The sequence below is a fragment of the Balaenoptera borealis genome, assembly GCF_965194805.1.
Source record: "Balaenoptera borealis genome assembly, chromosome: 9".
Taxonomy (NCBI): domain Eukaryota; kingdom Metazoa; phylum Chordata; class Mammalia; order Artiodactyla; family Balaenopteridae; genus Balaenoptera; species Balaenoptera borealis.
Genome location: NC_138873.1, coordinates 59,003,002 through 59,021,554, shown reverse-complemented (window position 1 = coordinate 59,021,554; position 18,553 = coordinate 59,003,002). Strand labels below are relative to the sequence as shown.

At 49.2% G+C, this 18,553-nt stretch overlaps 1 protein-coding gene across 1 annotated transcript; it reads left to right on the top strand.

Annotated features, from left to right (window-relative positions):
• Positions 1-7,365: 7,365 nt before the first annotated feature.
• On the top strand, positions 7,366-18,553 carry PRDM13 (PR/SET domain 13). Its single transcript, XM_082405282.1, is given in 5 exon segments — positions 7,366-10,946; positions 10,949-11,163; positions 12,695-12,826; positions 13,116-13,236; positions 16,676-18,553. Coding segments are annotated over 5 exon segments (2,286 nt in total). The 5' UTR covers positions 7,366-10,876; the 3' UTR covers positions 18,424-18,553.

The following is an 18,553-nucleotide window of genomic DNA, read 5'->3' as shown; positions in this document are numbered from 1 at the left end:
TGCATTCAGGCAAGAGGAAAGGCAAAAGGGGGCTGAGTTGTCTTCTTAGTCTCAGATAACACTCTGCTTACATCACATTAACCAGAACTTTACATAACCACATGCAGCTACAAAGAGACTGGGACACACAGCCTTTGTGCCACAGCACTGTAACCAGCTGGAATGGAATGTAATCAGAGTTCTCTTAGAAGATGGGGAGAATGCATACTTGGGAGACAAATAGAAAACTTTGCTACAATGAATAAGGCAATGTAGTGAAATTGCTTATTATTATTATTACCATTATTTTTTCTATCAGAATCTATGACTGGGAATATCCTACTTTGTGACTCCATCCTTTCCCTGTTTGTAAGTCAAAACTCACTTTCTCAGCCTTCTTTTTGCATCTAGGGCATAGCAATGCAGCTTAGAATCTAAGTCAGACACCACCACCCAGGACTTTAATTTGGAAGTAAATAATGTGTAAAAGCCGATGCCTACGTGGAATCCATTTTTGTGAAGGTAGCAGCAGAGAGCACACTTCCTGAGGCAGCGGTGGCAGAGGTTCACACCAAGAGCTGACAGCACAGTTTGTGGGGCCTGTGTCCTGTGTATGGGCTGTTGTATCTCCAGTGGAGCCATCCAGTGGCCTAATTTGGGTAGTTTTCCTGGGGAAGTAGCCTCCAAGTTAGGCTTCTGGTATTGCTTAGAATCGAAACCACCACATATCCTTTTCTGCTTCAACCACTAAGACACGGTTTCTGATGTTTGTACCTGGATTGGTTTGCTAGAGTGGTTGTAACAAAGTACCATAAACAGGGTGGCTTAAGCAACAGAAATTTATTGTCTCACAGTTCTGGAGACCAGAAGTCCAAAATCAAAGCGTTGGCAGAGTTGGTTTCTTCTGAACAACCCTGGGTATGAGGGAAGGATCTGTTTCAGGCCTTACACTTTGGCTTGTAGATGGTTGTCTTTATGTTCATATGATGTTCTCCCTATATTCATGTCTGTGTCCAAATTTCCCCGTCTTATAAGGACACCAGTCATACTGTGTTAGGGCCCACCCTAATGGCCTCATTTTAACTTGATTACTTCTGTGAATTCCCTATCTCCAAATAAGGTCACATTCTGTGGTACGTATGAATTTTGACGGGAGCAATTCAACCCGTGACAATACATAAGAACCTTCACTGATGAAGGTATGCCTTAGGACATCACGTTAGGGGCACAGTACCCCCAAACTCAGTAGTAGTACAGAAGACTCTCCTCCTCCCTGCTGCCTTCTTTCCTTCTATTGGTCTCCAAAACAGAACTGCAAGACTTCAAAGGTCAAGGATGGATGTAAAATAACTCCACTGATTTCTTTCATATTTTTAATTTTTTTCTGGCTGTGTTGTATCTTTGTTGCGGTGCGCAGGCTTCTCATTGCGGTGGCTTCTCTTGTTGCGGAGCTCGGGCTCTAGGCACGCGGGCTTCGGTAGCTGTGGCTTGTGAGCTCTAGAGCGCAGGCTCAGTAGTTGTGGCGCACGGGCTTAGTTGCTCCGTGGCATGTGGGATCTTTCTGGACCAGGGCTTGAACCTGTGTGCTCTGCATTGGCAGGCGGATTCTTAACCACTGCGCCACCAGGGAAGCCCCTGATTACTTTTAAGGGAAGGTATTTGTACCAATAGAATGAATGTAGGCCATTTATAATTGACTTAAGTGCGGAGCACATTTGGTGGTTTCTGTTTCAACTGAGAGTAGGAGAAAGAGTTTTATTTAGTGCCATGGGATTAACATTTTTGACTGTGAGAGCTTTGGACACTGTGCCTGTGGGTTCCTTAGGCCTGGTGGGGCACCACTGTAGCTGTGAAGATTCCAGATGGCCATTTAGATCACAGACTCTGCAACTCAACACATTCCCTCTGGCTCATCCCTCGTACAGCTTCTTAAAAGATCACAGAACCAAAGAACCTATTTTTTTCCCCACGGATTTCAGTGGGCTATTAGCAACATATACATACCCATTGCTTGCCTCTGATCTCTTCTGCCCTACTGTTTTTTTTTTTTTAATTAAATCTTACTTTAAAATAACATTTTATTTTGGAAAATTTCCAGCACATACAAAAGTAGAGAGAATAGCGTCATGAACCCCATGTTCCCATCACTCAAATCCAGCAGTTATCAATTTATGGCCAATTTTGTTTCATCTATACCCAGTGGTTCTCCCTGGGGGTAGTTTTGACCCTCAGACATTGCCAGACATTTTGGCAATGTCTGGTGTCATAATTAAGGGAAGGATTCTATTGTCATCTAGCAGGTAGAGGCCAGGGATGGTGCTAAACATCCTACAATGCACGGGACAGCTCCCACAACAAAGAATTATCAGTCCAGAATGTCGATAGTGCTGAGATTGAAAAATCCTGGTCTATACCTGTACCCGCTGCCCCCAACCTTAGAATTACTTGAAGCAAATCCTAGACATCATATTTAATCTTTAAATATTTCAGTGTGTATTTCTGAAAAATAAGGACTAAAAAATTAAACATACTACAATTACTCTACTTGTAATTAACATTACTCTCTCATATCATTAAATATTTAGTCAGTTCTAGGATTATCAGGGTGGAATCTGCAATGCCTTTTATGGCCTAGTCTTGAAAATCACACACTGTCACTTCATTACAAACGAGTTACTAAATCTGACTCACACTCAAGGCTCCACCTTTAGAGGGGAGGATTGTCAAAGAATCTGTGGACATATTTTAAAACCATTATATCCTTTAAGTCTCTTTAAATCTTTTTACTCCCCCTCTCTTTCTTATTTCCCCTTGCAACCTATTTGTGAAAAATAAAAACAGGTCATTTGTCCAGTAGAGCGTTCCACAGTCTGTTTTTCTGACCGTATCCCCGTGGATTTGTTTATCAAGTTCATCTGTCTTCTCTATTTCCTATTATCAGAGAAATCAGATACAGGTTTAATTTTGTTTGCTTGCTTGCTTGTACTGACAAGTCTGTTTCACAGGCAGTGTTGCATATTTCCATTCGGAGGCTTGCTCTTTGTGATGCTAGTCATCATTGAAGATCATTGCCTGCATCCATTATTCCATGAAGGGTTGCAGAACAATAATATTTGAATTCTTGAACTCTTCATTTATTAGCTGGAATATGTCTATAAAGTGAGGCTTCCCCTCATGAATTATTTGTTGCCCTGAGATATGCAGGGCTATATCTTATGTGACTGCCTGCCTAAGTGGCCTCTGGTGTCAGAAGTCCTGCTCCATTTAATTTATCATGTACAATTCCCAGCCTAGCAGTACAGTACCATAAGTATCATTAAAAAATATTACTAACTAACATTCTTGAGTACATCCTCTGTCCTGAGTTCTATGCTGAGCACTTTCCATCAACATCTCATAATCTTCTCAACAACGCTGTGAAGTAGGTCTCCTTATTACTCATATTTTACAGATGAAGAAACTGAAGAATAGAAAGGTTCCTTTTGCTAAAGGTCACACGGTTAGTAAGTGTCAGAGGCAGGATTTGAATCCAAGCAGTCTGACTCTAGAGCCCACTCTCTCAATCACTAGGACATCCCATGATAATTTAATGATCCTCATGGAGAAGAGCAGATATGTGATGTCAGTTAAAACTTCTGAATATAATGTGGTCAAGTGAAAATAGACTGGGCTTTGAACTCAGAAGGTGTGGGAGGAGTTCTGTCTATTATTTGTTATGTGACTCTAAGCAAGCTGCTTAACCCCTCTGAACTTTTCTCATTGGTAAAAGATAAATAATAAAATCTACCTCACAAAAAAAATCTAACTCATAGTGTTGTTATGATGGTTAAACCTAACAGCCTGTTTTGTGTTGGGCATTTAAAAAGTTATAAAAATGTATGTGTGCTCAATAATAAAAAGACAACACAGTTAAAATGGGAAAAGGATTTGCATAAATATTTCTCCAAAGAAGATAAACAAATTGCAAGAAGGACATGAAAAGGTGATTGGGCATTAGTCATTTAGTCATTAGGGAAATGCAAACCAAAACTACAATGAGATTTCACTTCACCCCCGCTAAGATGGGTATAGTAAAAAAAAGGTAGATAATAGGAAATGTTGGAGGATATGAAGAAACTTGAACCCTCATATACCACTGGTGGGAATGTAAAATGGTGCAGCACTTTGGAAAACAGACTGTTGTTCAAAGAGTTTAACATAGACCCAGCAATTTCACTCGGGTACATATCCAAAAGAAATGAAAACATATACGCACACAGAAAGCTGTGTGCAAATGTTCATAGTGGCATTATACATAACAGCAAATTAGAAACAACCCTAAGGTCTATCAGCTGATAAATAGATAAATAAAATATGATATATCTATACAATAAAATATTATCCATACACAAGGAATGACATACTGATGCATGCTACAACATGGATGAACCTTGATAAATTATGCTAAGTGAAAGAATTCTGTTGCAAAAGACCACATATCATATGGTTCCATCTATATAAAATGCTTATGCTTACAGCATAAGCAAACCTTTGGAGACAGAAAATGCACTGGTGGTTGCCTACACCTAGGGAATTTGGGAACATATGGGGAGTGATAGCAAATGGGTATGGGCTTTCTTTTGGGGAGGGGAGATGAGAATGTTCGAAAATCAGATTGTGGTGATGGTTGCACAATGCTGTGCATATACTAAAAAAAGAACAACCCACCAACATTGAATTGTACAATTGAATTAAATTGGTTAATTGTATGGTATGTGAATTATATCTCAATAAAACTGTTTAGGAAAAATGTTTTGTATATATGTATAAAAACGTACCTTTTGTAACCTTACCTAATTTTTATGTTGTGATCATATATATATTTGAAAGCTTTTCTGAATGTGAATCCCTACCATAAAACGAAGTCCCTACTATAAAATTCAAACATGCTTTCAGGAAACTAAAATGTATCACCATTTGGACATGGACACAATAACGTGAGCACGAATAACACAAGTGATGGCATCGCATTTTCAATCAAACACATAATTCGTGGTGACATTAGGAGAGTACACAGGATCCTACTAGTGAACCTACTAATTGTTATTCAGAGATGCTGGTTATGAACCTGAGTTTGATTTTTAGTTGTGACATTGAGCTGGGTATTTAAATTGTTTTGTTCCTATTGCTATCATAACGACCACTTAATGAACTTCCATCACTCACAGGTTGTCCTAGAGATTACACAGGTATCTGCTAGGATAGCTTCCTCCCATTATGCACCACTGGGTCATGGGTTAAAGGAATATTCTGTGTCTCCTGAACATAGATTTACGTGTTCTTTCTTCAGGAGGCGGGCTCGCTTGGGGAGAAGGGGTTTTAGGCCTGTGGAGGAACTGAAGAGAGAAAAAATGTTTGACTTATGGCTCACCAATGGGGATTGTTCATCTGTCACATGATCATCTTCTCCGCCCAGACAGCCTCCTTGTAATTGGAGAACACACCTTCCCACCAGGCAGGGAGGGGACGTGTCCCTAGAGATGGTGAGTTTGGGAACCTAATTTTGAGTAGAAATTTCTTACAAAAACCACTAGTTATTATTCCTTCTTGAGGTCCACACATCAACTGTTTTTCTTTTCTCCCTCTTTTTTCTCTTGCCCCACACAGATTTTTAAAATATTAAATCTCAAAATAATTTTTAATTGGAAATACATTCTTTTTTCATGGGGGGTGGGGGGAGATACATTCTTATGGTACCAAAATGACACCTAAAGTGAGAGGTCCCCATCTGTCCCCGAGCTTAGAAACAAGGAAACTCAGATAGTCCGTGTTCCCCTTCACTATTCTTTTGTGTAGTGTTCATCTGTCATTTCTGGCTTCCCTGCTCCTCAGGGGCTAAAAGAGGCTGTCACTGCTCTCTTCTTAGACAACTGTCCCAGCCTCAACTCAATGATTTTCAGCTTTTAACAGGCCTTGTCTCCTTCAGCCCAGAAACCCAGCGGCCACCTTGGAGTGGAGATTTACAAGAGAATATACATCTATATACACATCTGAATGTATAAGAATACTTATCATTATGCCTGTGTTTTAACATAGTGTGTGTATATTTTACACATACATCAGCAAATATTTTCATTGACTTATTTGGGTGTGAAGTTCTCTTTAACATACAAAAGAAGATGCTTTTGTTTCTTTTGACTTTTCCCCCCCATTCAAATACCAAATTGTTCTTATTATTGCCCCAAGAGAGGTTATGTTCTTTGGGGGTGGGGATGGGAGGCAGAGATGAAGAGAAAGAAAACCGAGCTCTTCAAGGGCGGGGGGAAGGGGGGAAAACCGTCTGGGAATCTCAAGAACATCTTTATTTCGGCTTTTAACTCTCCGCCTTTCTGATTAAAGAGTTCAGACCCGCTCCCCCACCCGCGTTCAATTATCCCCCAGCATCTTTTCTCAGAAGCTGTCACCACCACTTGCTGAACCACAGCCCCATCCTGAGCCATTAGCCCGGTTCTTTTCCGTTTCGCTTTGCTTTCCTCAGTTTCTCCCTGCAAGCTTTATAAATCTCCTTTGGAGGAGGAGTGTCGAAGCGGGTGGAAGTCTGAACACAATGCAACCTGAGAATTTCTGTCACTCTCTGCATATGCTCCTAAGTGCTTTAATCCCAATTAGGGGCGGCTGACACACGGTCCTATTCATTCCCATCAGCTCTTGAATACATTTGCCTAGAAATGAACTTCACAAATAGAGGCGCTCCTAAATGTGCCCAACAGCAAGGAAAATCGAATTGAGTGCGGGCTCATTCGGCAGCGGCAGGCAGAGGAGCGTTGAATGTGAAGGTGCCCCGAGACATTGCAATTCAGCAACACAGCTCGCTGACTTTTCTTTGCACCATGTCAACCGAAAGAACCAAGAAATAAGTTGGGGAACTCCGGTTAAAAGGCAACTTGAGAGGGACTCTGAATACTTTTATTGAGCCGCTTCCAGTGAAGGACTTAAAAAACAACAAAAAAGACACCACAGAACCCACCAGCGGCGTCCCGGCTGAGTCCTGGGCGCGCGTTTGGAGCCTCCCGGCCGCGGCGCACCCACCGGCCTCGCAATTAAGGGGAAAATGGCCCCGTCGCCGGCGTGTCATCTGGTGGCGTTCCCAGAGCCCGTCGCCGCCGCCGCCCTATTCAGACCCGGCCTTAATGTCCCACCCGCGCCTCGGGGGCCGCGCAGCTGGTCCGCGCTGACCCGCCCGCCCGGCCGGCGCGGACACCCTCGGGGGGCGCGGCCAGGCCACCTCCGGCCCAAACTCGGTGGAGACCTAGGCCTCTGCCTCCGCCCGGGTCTCGCCTGCTGTCCTTGACCCCGCACCGCTCCCTCCATCCCGGGGGTCGGGACTCTGCGCGCCGGCCAAGGAGTGGGGTGGGGTTGGTGACTCCCTAACACCCGAGTCCTTAAGGCCAAGCGCCACGGAGGGGGGTGAGCAGCCAACTCCGATGCCCTGGGGAGCCGAAGCCCAAGGACTTTGAGCCCGGGAGACCTGCAGCTCAGCGAGAAGTCCTGCGGGGGCTCTTTCCCTCTAGGCGGAGCCCAGCAGGGTCACACGTGCGTGGCGCGGCAGCGTTTCCAGCCCGGCGCTCGGGCGCCAGCAGGCGCGGGCGGGGGCTGCCCCCTGGCGCAGCGGCGAGCTGGGACTGGGCTCCAGGCGGGTTGCCCCTGTGGCGGAAGGGCCGCTGCTCTCCCGCGCCTATACCTGTTTAGGGGCAACCTGTTACCCGCGCGGCGGCATTGGCCGCGCGGTTCCGCGGTGGGCCGCCCCCAAACCCTCCTGGCCCCGCACCTCGGCACAGAACGGATTTCGCTTTAACGGGGCCTCTGGACGTCCATTTTCAGTCCATAAAAAAGCCAAGAGGAATGTTTTGATTGAGTCTCAACATTGTCTTTGAATAAGGCTGAGACCATGTAATTAATGTGTCTTTTTAATAAGGGACAATACGGCCGTTCAAGCTATTTAATTTCATTTAATTTTCCATCCCATTTGCTGCACAGTCCGCTTTTACTTTTAACACCCAGCCTTTCACGGCCCATCTTGCTCCACTGGGCACATTAGATTGGTTTCACCCTTGCTTTTTAGGGGAGAAAAAATAAAAGAAAATGTGTTCCTTTCCTCCTTTGTGGACAATTTATTTCACTTGGGGAACTTCAACTCTGAGCCACAGGACAGAATAAAACTGGGCGAGCTGGTGTGAATGCCTCTGGCGCAGTCCCTTTCTTCTGGTGGGGCTGGGAACCAGCCACAATTGGCTATATTAATAAATAACTTTCCTCACAGTCGGCCTTTACATGGTCCTATTGATAAAATTGTTCGCGTGTCGTTCACGCTTTTTCACTCATTAAGGAAGGCCGGGGAGGAGCCCCGAACCCAGGCCCCGCGCTCGCCCCTTCCCGCTCGCAGTGCTGGTAATTTAAACTGGGTGTCATCCTAGAGTCGCCAGGCCAGAGGTTAGAGGGACATGTTCATGGCTTAAATTTATTGCCCTCCAACTCTTCAGAGCGGCTTCCTCTCCCCTCCCCCGGCTTTTGCCATTCATGGGCAGCTGGATCAAAGGCTCCCTCCTCTCCGTCTCAGGCAGCCTTCGCGGCCCGAAGAGAGGCAATTGGAGGGTTAAGAAGAAAAAAAATCAGTGGCAGCTCCCTCAGAAAGTGGCCCTGGGCACGGTGTGGATGCACGGATAGAGGGACCGCAGCGTATGGTCGCCCGGACCCGCCGAGCGGCTCTTTTCTGCTCCAGCTGCCGCGCTTACACAGGCCTTGGAGTTACCACCTAGCGGCCATCCGTGTGTCACCACCCCGCCTGACTTGTGATGCTTAGACTTGAGACCCTTGACCTGGCTTGGATTCCACTATTAGGCAAACAGCGAGTTTTGGAGCGTCCTTAAATTCATTCGCTCTACAGATCATTGCTGTTGACCTTCGCACAAACGCTAGTGAATCTCAGAATGGAAGCCAAGAGTCTGCATCATCATTCCCATTTTACGGATTAGGAGATTGAGGCTCTGAAGTAATTCCCCGAGGCTTGAGTGACGGAGCACAGACTGAATGACCCCCATTCTCTTGACTTTGTCCAGTACTGCGAACGCAGGTCTCCACCGAAGGGTGCCACACGTAGCTTCTCTGAGGGCTTTGTGGGACGAACTGCTAAATTACAGGTGTCGCCACCTTGCGTTCTGCCGCCGTCGTTAATCAGAGTTATCCCCTCCAGTGGCCTAAGAACCGCAGTTTCGCGGGCAGAGCCTGGTGGAGATTTCGGCGTGGCGGCAGCGGGGAGTCCTCTGCCCATCTGTACAGTGGTTGGGCCTCCAACACCAGGCCCGAACACAGAGTCATTCAGTCCTCTCCAGGAATACCACGTCGGGCTCGTGTCCCGGTCCACTGGATTTGGGAAGTGGCGCTCGGGGTGAGCAGCACGTGGCAGGTGAGGGCAGAACTGTCACAAATATCTAATGAATTTGATCACTCGGCTAACTTATGAAAATAATTGTCCCCACGCAAATCGGAGGTTTCCCTAAAAGAAAACGAGGAACATTCTAGTTTAGCTCCAAAGTACTCGTTCTCCTAGCTTACGAACTGGGCTAAAGGCAGAGGTTATCAACGCCCACCTCGCCCTCTTTTCTGTGACCTTTGCTATAGTGCTTTTCCTTTTTTTTTTTTTTTTTTAAAGAAAAGTCTGGTGTGTTGGTTCTGGGGAAATTAGCCCCAAGGAATTCATCCTCGTTTTAAACTTGAAAAGCGTGCAGGACTTAAGAGACACCGATGTAGAGAACAAACGCATGGACACCAAGGGTGGGGGGACAGTGGCGGGGGATGGTGGTGGTGGGATGAACTGAGAGATTGGAATTGACATATATACGCTAATATGTATAAAATAGATAACCAATAAGAACCTGCTGTATAAAAAATAAATAAAAGAAGATTCAAAAATTCAAAAAAAACAAAAAAAGCGTGCAGGACTTGAGTCGTCGGTTGGCGTGCAGGGGAGACATGATTAAAAACCCAGCCCGCAGAACCCCTCTTCAAACCTCGGGTGCGGTCAGGGCACGCGAACCCCCGCAGCGTCCGCTCCTGCGGCCTCTTCGCATTCTCCAGAGAAAGTGCGGCCCCGGGGTGCACCCGGGAGCAGAGATGAACAAGTGACCTCGTCTCCCAAAGCTAGTTCGGACGCTTCATACTTCGGGGCGAAACTGGACAGAGGGAACGGTAAAGCGGTTCTAAATAGAGGACTGGCCTGAACCCAATCGCCTGAAATGGTAATACGGCCGTTATTTAAAAAGTGTAGGTATTTTCTGGTGTTTTCCCATCAAGTACCTGCCTAATTTCTGTATGGCACACGCCAGAAATCAATAGAAGTTAACAAGTCCTCCAAACAGTCCCCATCTCTTTGTTTAATCTCCTTTACAATAAAGCCAAGGGGAGAGAATTAAAAATCTTTGAAGTAGACCAAGGCTCAAAGGAATCAGCCAAGTAGACTTAAAGTAGTCACTTATTTCCCAAAACTGGTTTGTCGGTGAACAATAAAAGGAAGTAAAATTTATGGAGAAATTATACAGTGGATTTGTCACTTAAAATATCGTAACTGTCTCGAGGACAATGCCCCATGCTGAGGATTAATGGTCCCGCCGGACCTTTGATTCACCAGCGCCTTTTCTTCGCCCTTGACAAATTGGATTTTTAGGAATGGGAAGGTCGCCTGGACCATTGTGCGCCAGCCATTCAGAGGCCTCGATTATGCAGGGGGCTGAGGGAACCACTCCATGTGACCTTCTCGGGTAGGACTCTGCAGCTGCTCTGCAGCGCAACTCTCTCACCAAACTCTGCGCCCTTGCGCTAGCGGTGCCAAAAGGCGCCCGCCCAGATTGAAAAGGCGCAGTGCATGCCCGTCCGCGTCACTCCGAGGGCGGAGAACGCACGTCGGGGCGCGGCTCGCCAGCTAGCGTGCGGCTCAGGCTCTGTCGCTCGCGCCCTGCCGAGGACCCAGTGCGCCCGAGCGCCTGCCTGGCGGCGGCGGCGACAGCAATGCACGGAGCCGCTCGCGCTCCGGCCACCAGCGTGAGTGCCGATTGCTGCATCCCGGCCGGCCTGCGCCTCGGGCCGGTGCCTGGAACCTTCAAGCTGGGCAAGTACCTGTCAGACCGCAGGGAGCCCGGGCCCAAGAAAAAGGTATTAGCCATTCCAACCTCCGCCCCCTGCCGTTCGTTCGCCTCCCCTTATCCCCTCCAGGAAATGGGTGGATAGGGCTAGCGGAGGAAAGGGGTGACTGAGTCGTTACCTGCCAATTCTGTCAGTTGGAAGGGGACTCCGATCATTTCCCACAAGTCGCACTAGCCGAGAGCTGGACGTGGGCCGGGCTAGGGGAGAGGACGTGGCTGAGAGCGGACAGCCCCCGGGTGGGATGCGTGGGGCTCTTTACGTGCCGGGACCACTCGGAACCCCCGATTTTCCCGGAGCGCTGTGGCGTTCTTCGCAGAGGCGCCCCCCTCCTCCCGCCGCATCTCTCCTCTCTTGGCAAATGTGCCTTTTCTCTTTTATACAACTCACAGGCGCTGAGGACTTTTCTTACCTTCTGCCCTTCAATGAGCTAATTTGAGGCTTAAATTTGCCTTCAAATAATTTGATCTCATCGTCTCCGAAAAATTTATCCTTGGGTACTCTGTTCCTAGAACCTCCCCAGGTGTTTCCTTCCGTGGGTGTCTGCTTGCGGGTTCGGGGTGAATGGAGAGAGGGTGCGCCAGGTGTTGGCTCTGACGCAGACTCCGAGGACGAGGAGCGCCCACCCGCGAGGGGCACCGGGGCTGAGCGCCTGCAGCCGGGCTCGGAGGGGCCAGAATCGCAGTTGGGAGGCGTCAGGGCCAACCCGCCCGCTCCGACTTCCCAAAGAGCGTCGCGAACCCCGACCAGAGAGAGGTTCTAACAGGCCCCCGCCCGCCCCGAGGCGTCTCAGCGGGCGAAGGTCGGCCAACTGCCACCGGGAATGAAGGCAGGAGTCCGGTGGCGTGGGCAGGGGTGACTGGGAAGAGGACCTTAGACTACAGCTTTCTTGTAAGGAACTGCTCCGGGCCCGGTCGACGGGACCCGCATCTGGCTCCTCACGCAATCATCCTCTTCCCCAGAGTAGTATAGCCGGGCTCGCCTTGTACCGCTCCTTCTTCTTTAAACGCGCTTTAATGGCTTTTAAATGGCCGGCCAGCGCGCGGCCGCTTTGTTCAGACAGTTTCGCCGCGGGGCTCGCGGGCACCTCCGCGTTTTGGTGCGGTGCCGCTGGAATGCGGAGGCAAGAGAGGGGGCGCGGGACACCCTGCGTTCTGGGACTGACTTAGAAACGTCTCTAGCCTGGTATCGGGGCTGCCCTTAGAACCGCGAGACGGAGAGCTGGGGTGGGGGTGGGAGACGTCTTGGCACGAGATGTGCCCAGGCACTCGGGCAGGATGCTTTCACTCCTCGTGCTGTCAAAGTGGGACAAGACGGGCGGGGTCGGGGGGGGGGGAACTGTTATACTAGTCAGCCTCCCCTCTTCCTCCCTCCCCCAAGCAAGGGTCCTAAGGACTTGCTCTCCTCCCAGCAGCCCACAGCGGTCTGGCCAACATGAGCACAACCATTTTCCTGAGTCGGCTGGGGGTGGAAGATACACTTGCCCTCTGGGTTGTGGGCCTGGCCGTGGCACGCGAGAGAACGACCACTCCTTGTGTTGCAGGTGCGCATTGTGAGAGGGGAGCTGGTGGACGAGTCGGGGGGCTCCCCCCTGGAGTGGATAGGGTTAATCCGGGCAGCCAGGAACCCCCAGGAACAGACTCTCGAAGCTATTGCAGACTTACCCGGAGGACAGGTACTGTGGGCTCCCCCCCTGCACTGCCAGTTCTATCTACCAAACTGTCACTGATATTAAGAGCAAAGCACTTTAGCTAGAGGTCTCATTTAAACGTCCCAATAACCCTATAAGGCAGATACTATTATTTTCCCGGTTTGAAGAATGAGGGAATTGAGGTTCAGAGAGGTCCAATAGTTTTCCCAGCGTCACACAGAGTCAGGGCGGGGAATCGAACCTTTCCTCTCAGTTGTTTTTTGACCGATTACCCAGGAAATGACAGCAAGCTGTACTGTTTCTTGCGTCCCAGATCTTCTACCGAGCGCTGCGAGACGTCCAGCCAGGGGAGGAGTTGACCGTGTGGTACTCCAACTCCTTGGCGCAGTGGTTTGACATCCCCACGATTGCAACTCCGACGCACGACGAGAAAGGTACCGCCTCTGAGAAAGCCGTCGGGTGAGCGCGGGTAGGCGAGAGTCCAGCCCGCCTCCGGTCTTTGGGCCCGTCCCTAGACTTGAAGGGCCTTTTTCCTGCGCTGTGTAAAACTGAATTCATACTCCCTGTCGGAGTGGGCAGGGGCGAGGTCATCACTACCTCCTTTAAATCAACAGTAAATGATAAAAACAGACCATAATAATCTGACTCTCGATGGCAGGGAAAAAATACTCTTCGTGAATTTCATGCGGGTCATCCTTTCTGATTGCATACCCAAAGAGACAGTTATTTACTCACTTAAGAATCAATAAAGATGCTTTAACGTAGTATTAGGGTAACCACCTCATGAGCTCCAAAAAGTGTAACTCAAACCTGGAATGCTTTTGAAGGCGAGGGGCATCTCTTCACTGGTTTGGAGGAAAGTAATGTATTTCTACAGCATTTTAGAAGCATTACGGTACTTACAGCTGGTCAGTTGGCAGGTACTGAGGCCCTTCCATTTAAATGGTATTTATTCGTTTCCCTCTCCCTACTTAAATCGAAACTGGGATGTATCCCAGTTTCTTCTCAGATTTATCTGACCCCTTCCAAAGCCAAGAGCGGATTTATGCAAATTAAGGTGCAGTAACTAAAGAGAAAAACATTTTCAAACCTTCCCTAGAACACTGAGGAACACTTGCTGTGGAAAAAGGCTGGGAGGTGCTAAAATAGTTAAGATCTTGAGACTCCTTGTTATTGCACAACACTTCCATGACTTTCTTTGTTCTTTGCCAGTTGTTTTTGTTTGTAATTTCTCCTAAAGACACAGTTATATTTAAAGTCAACATCATGGATGCCGTGAACTATTTTAACACATTCTCCTGAATTTCCTGCTCAATCTCATTCCTTTAGAAATAAAGATCTTAATACAAGTGTGGGACTTAAACAATTAATGAATAAGAGAATGAAGTTAATTTAAAATGATGAATCACTTCACTTCAGAGTGTCACTGTCTTCTGTAAACTAATTCTATTGATTTTGTGGGTAGATCTGCATGTACAGTATTCATAAAAGTTATCTTAGTTTGTTCCTTGCATCACATTACATCCTCTTGTCAGCTTCTTCCAGTAAAAGGGAAACATGACAAAAGCCCCATAGTGGAAAACTCTCAAATCTGCCACTATAGAACAATTCCAAGGACTCCTGGCCTTTGGGGGCCAGGAATTTTTGCACAGAACACCCTTCTTTAGACACTCTCAAACAGTACAAAAGCAACTTTTTTGAGTGGTGGCCCTCATGTTTTCATTTCAGTCATTAAAGCCTATAAACATCATATGGTCACAGATATCAAAAGAGACACCATTTTCCTTTTGGGGAATGTGTGGGTTACTTTGAACCCTGACCTCCACAGCTTTGAGGTGCTTGAAATCTTGACCACCTTAGAGTTAACATCCGGGAGAGGAGGCAAGATCACTTATGAAGTGTGTTTGGTACTTTTGGCATAGGTTGGATTTCAGAATCCAGAGAACATGTCAGTTCATTAGGATAAACAACAAAAAAAACCAAACACAGTGAAACAGAAAACATACATTTGCTTAAACCTTGAAAAGAGGAAGAAATAAGTAGGGATGGCTGCTATTCTTCCAATATTGACTAACCCCAGTGGGTTTCAATTCCATAGTAAGATTAACAAAAATACTCTTTGTTTTAGGAACAAAGCTTACTTGGCTTTGCATTGAGCTGAGTCACTCTAGGGCAGCCTCTGAAAATGCCCTCTTTAAAAAGGGGTGATGAGAGGGAGCTTCTGAACTTAGCAGAAAGAAGGTTACTTAAGATATTAAATCAACATACCCACCAAGAGAACTCAGGAAGTCTCTTCTCTCTCTCTTTTTATGAAGATTTATTTTACATGGCTGTTCAATACAACAGAAATATTGAATTGATTTTTATTTAAGTCTTCCATAAATAATTAGGATAGGGCACATAGGCAAATCCTCTTCCCTTCTTTTTCATTCTGCTCTACCTTGGCTTCAGCTGGAATAATCTGCTCCTTACTTGAACTTCCACGTTAGTTATCTGGGAGGACTACTTGCTTTATACAAATTCAGAAGCAAAATACATGAAGGGAGGAATATCTGAAAATTCCCCCCATTGTTGTTTCTGTAGTAATGTTTTAGAAGTTTAAGCTACTTGTGTGCAAGGAGGAAAAATTTAACTTTCCCATTACATTTAATGAAACTGACATTTACTTTGGATACTTCCTTGTGGCTCAACTAACTTCTTTCTCATAGACATCCCTTCAGTATTATCGATCAACCACAACACTTAAAAAGACACCCAATTGCAAGTTCGCTGTTCTCTGTAGGGATGTAACATGACCTTTTTGAGAGAAAATTAACTTCTACCATGTGATCAAAATCTGTTTCATACATGTGTCTTTTGATTGTGTTCACAGACCCTAGCAAAATTTAAAAACAACTAATGTTAATAATATTAAACACACAAAAAAGGTTTGATGCCAAAAGCATGTATATAGTCCCTGATATAAAATGGTGCACTTATCAAAAGCTGAGTATATTATTCACACACACACACACACCATATATATTTTCCAAGGACTTTACTAAGCTTGGATTTGTGCAGCTATCTAGGAGTTAATTAATTGCCAGGTGGAACAACTGACAAGATAATGCAACATCATCCTTCTGTTTTTAGAATATCGGGACATAAGACTTTTTCTTTTCTCCCATCAAATTAAATGGGGTTAAAGAGGAAATAAAGATACAAATAATTTTGAAGAATAGCAAATCATAGTCCCTATGTGGTCCTTCAGTTGGTCACGCTCCAGGAAAACCTCAGGCAAAGTGTTTAAGGCTGGGAGGGGGTGGGGAGGGTGGGTAGTGGACATAAAAGACATTGTTCTATGAAAAGGAATGATTACATATGGCCCATACATACAGGATATTGTCTCGCCTGGTAATGAGGCGCTCACGACCATTAGATTGGCCTTTGTTCAGTTTACCCAAACTCCTTGACATACGCCACCTATTCTGCAAACGCAAACAGATGGGCCCAGGCCCAGCACAGCCCCAAACACTTGATTTAAAGCAACAGCTGCTCTTCCCTGGCCAGCCTGCCTGAGCGCTGCCCTCTCAACGAAGATTTGCTCGCATGGCCCGGAGGAAGTCTTCGTTGCAAAGGCCCAGGTCACCCCTCTCGGCCCCTGAGTAGTCTCAGAGGATGGAGATGGTGACAAAGTTGGCCATTTGGGGCTTCTCGGAGTCCTCGCTACAATGGGGCTACCGAACTCACTTATTCGCCAGAACCCAAGAATACTCCTGCTTCTCCCCATACCGCTGGTCAAAACCTGGGCTTTGCCTTGTGTGCGCTGGCGCTTTCTTTCTCTGTCGCTTGCTTGCTTCTCACCGGGTCGCTTTTTCACTTTTTCTCGCCCAGGGGAGGAGCGCTACATTTGCTGGTACTGCTGGAGGACGTTTAGATACCCCAACAGCCTTAAGGCGCACCTACGTTTCCACTGTGTGCTCAGCAGCGGCGGGGGCCGCGCCTACCTGCACCACGAGCACACGGCTCGCCAAGGCGCTGCCCCGGCCGCGGATGGCCTTCGCCTCTCCCCGAAACCCCCGGCGCCAGACTTCGCTGCGGCCGCCCCGGCGGGCACTCTTCGGGCCCACCCGCAGGTCCCGCCGGCCCTCCAGGCTTGCGGAGCGCGGGAGAGCATCAAGCGCGAGGCCTCCTCCGCGCCCTCGGCCACCTCGCCACCCCTGGCCAAGTGGGGGCCGTCCAAGAAGGGCAAGGAGCAGCCGGAGCGCATCCTGGACATGAGTGGTGCCGCCCGGGGACACGGCCACTTCCTCGGCATCGTGGGCGGTTCCCCAGCGGGGGGCGGCGGCTTGGCTTTCTATCCTGGCGTGCGCTCGGCTTTCAAGCCCGCTGGCTTGGCCAGGGCAGCCGCGGCCGCGCACTGCGACCCCTACCGGGAGGAGGGCGGCGGCAAACCTGGGGCCAGCCTGGCCTTAAGCAGGCTGCTGGGCGGGGGCCGGCCGGGCGGACGCCCGGGAAGCGGGGAGAACCCGGCGGCGGGCGAAGCGGGCCACCACCATCACCACCACGCGCACCATCACCACCACCACCACCCCAAGTGCCTGCTCGCGGGGGACCCGCCGCCTCCTCCTGGCCTGCCCTGCTCCGGGGCTCTGCGCGGCTTCCCTTTGCTCCCCGGGCCCCCGGAAGAAGTTTCCGCCTTCAAGCACGTGGAGCGCGCCCCGCCCGCCGCCGCCGAGCTGCCGGGAGCGCGTTACGCGCAGTTGCCCCCGGCGGCCGGGCTGCCCCTTGAGCGCTGCGTGCTGCCCGCCCTCGACGCGGGCGGCCTCAAAGGCTACCCGGGTGGCGAGTGCAGCCACCTGCCCGCCGTCATGCCGGCCTTTACCGTCTACAACGGGGAGCTACTCTACGGCTCACCGGCCGCCGCCACTTATTACCCGCTCAAACTGCACTTCGGCGGGCTGCTCAAGTATCCGGAGTCCCTCTCTTATTTCAGTGGGCCCGCGGCGGCGGCGGCGGCGGCGGCGACCGCTCTGAGCCCGGCCGAGCTGGGCTCCCTGGCTAGCATCGACCGAGAGATCGCCATGCACACGCAGCAACTGTCGGAGATGGCGGCCGGGAAAGGCCGCGGCCGCCTGGACGCGGGAACGTTGCCCGCGGCCGTCGTGGCGGCGGGTGGCGCTGGGGGTTGCGGCAGCGGGGGCGGCGGCGCGGGCAAGCCCAAGACGGGCCACCTGTGCCTCTACTGCGGCAAGCTGTATTCGCGCAAGTACGGGCTCAAGATCCACATGCGGACGCACACGGGCTACAAGCCGCTCAAGTGCAAAGTGTGCCTGCGGCCCTTCGGCGACCCCAGCAATCTCAACAAGCATATCCGGCTGCACGCCGAGGGCAACACGCCCTACCGCTGCGAGTTCTGCGGCAAGGTGCTGGTGCGCCGCCGGGACCTGGAGCGCCACGTCAAGTCCCGCCACCCCGGCCAGAACCTGCTGGCCAAGGCGGCCGACGGCCCGGGCGCGGAGCCTGACTACCCCCCGGAGCCGGGGGAGCCCAAGAGCGACAACGACAGCGACGTGGACGTCTGCTTCACCGACGACCAGAGCGACCCTGAGGCCGGGGGCGGTGGCGAGCGTGACTCGTAACGAGTCTTCCCGGGAAGCGGGGAGTGTGGGGCCGTGGACAGAGAGAAGAGGGGCTTCTGTTCCGGGAGAAGAGGAACTGCTGGTGGTGAGAAGAAGGGCCCAACGGACAAAACCGGTTTGTTTTGGTCGG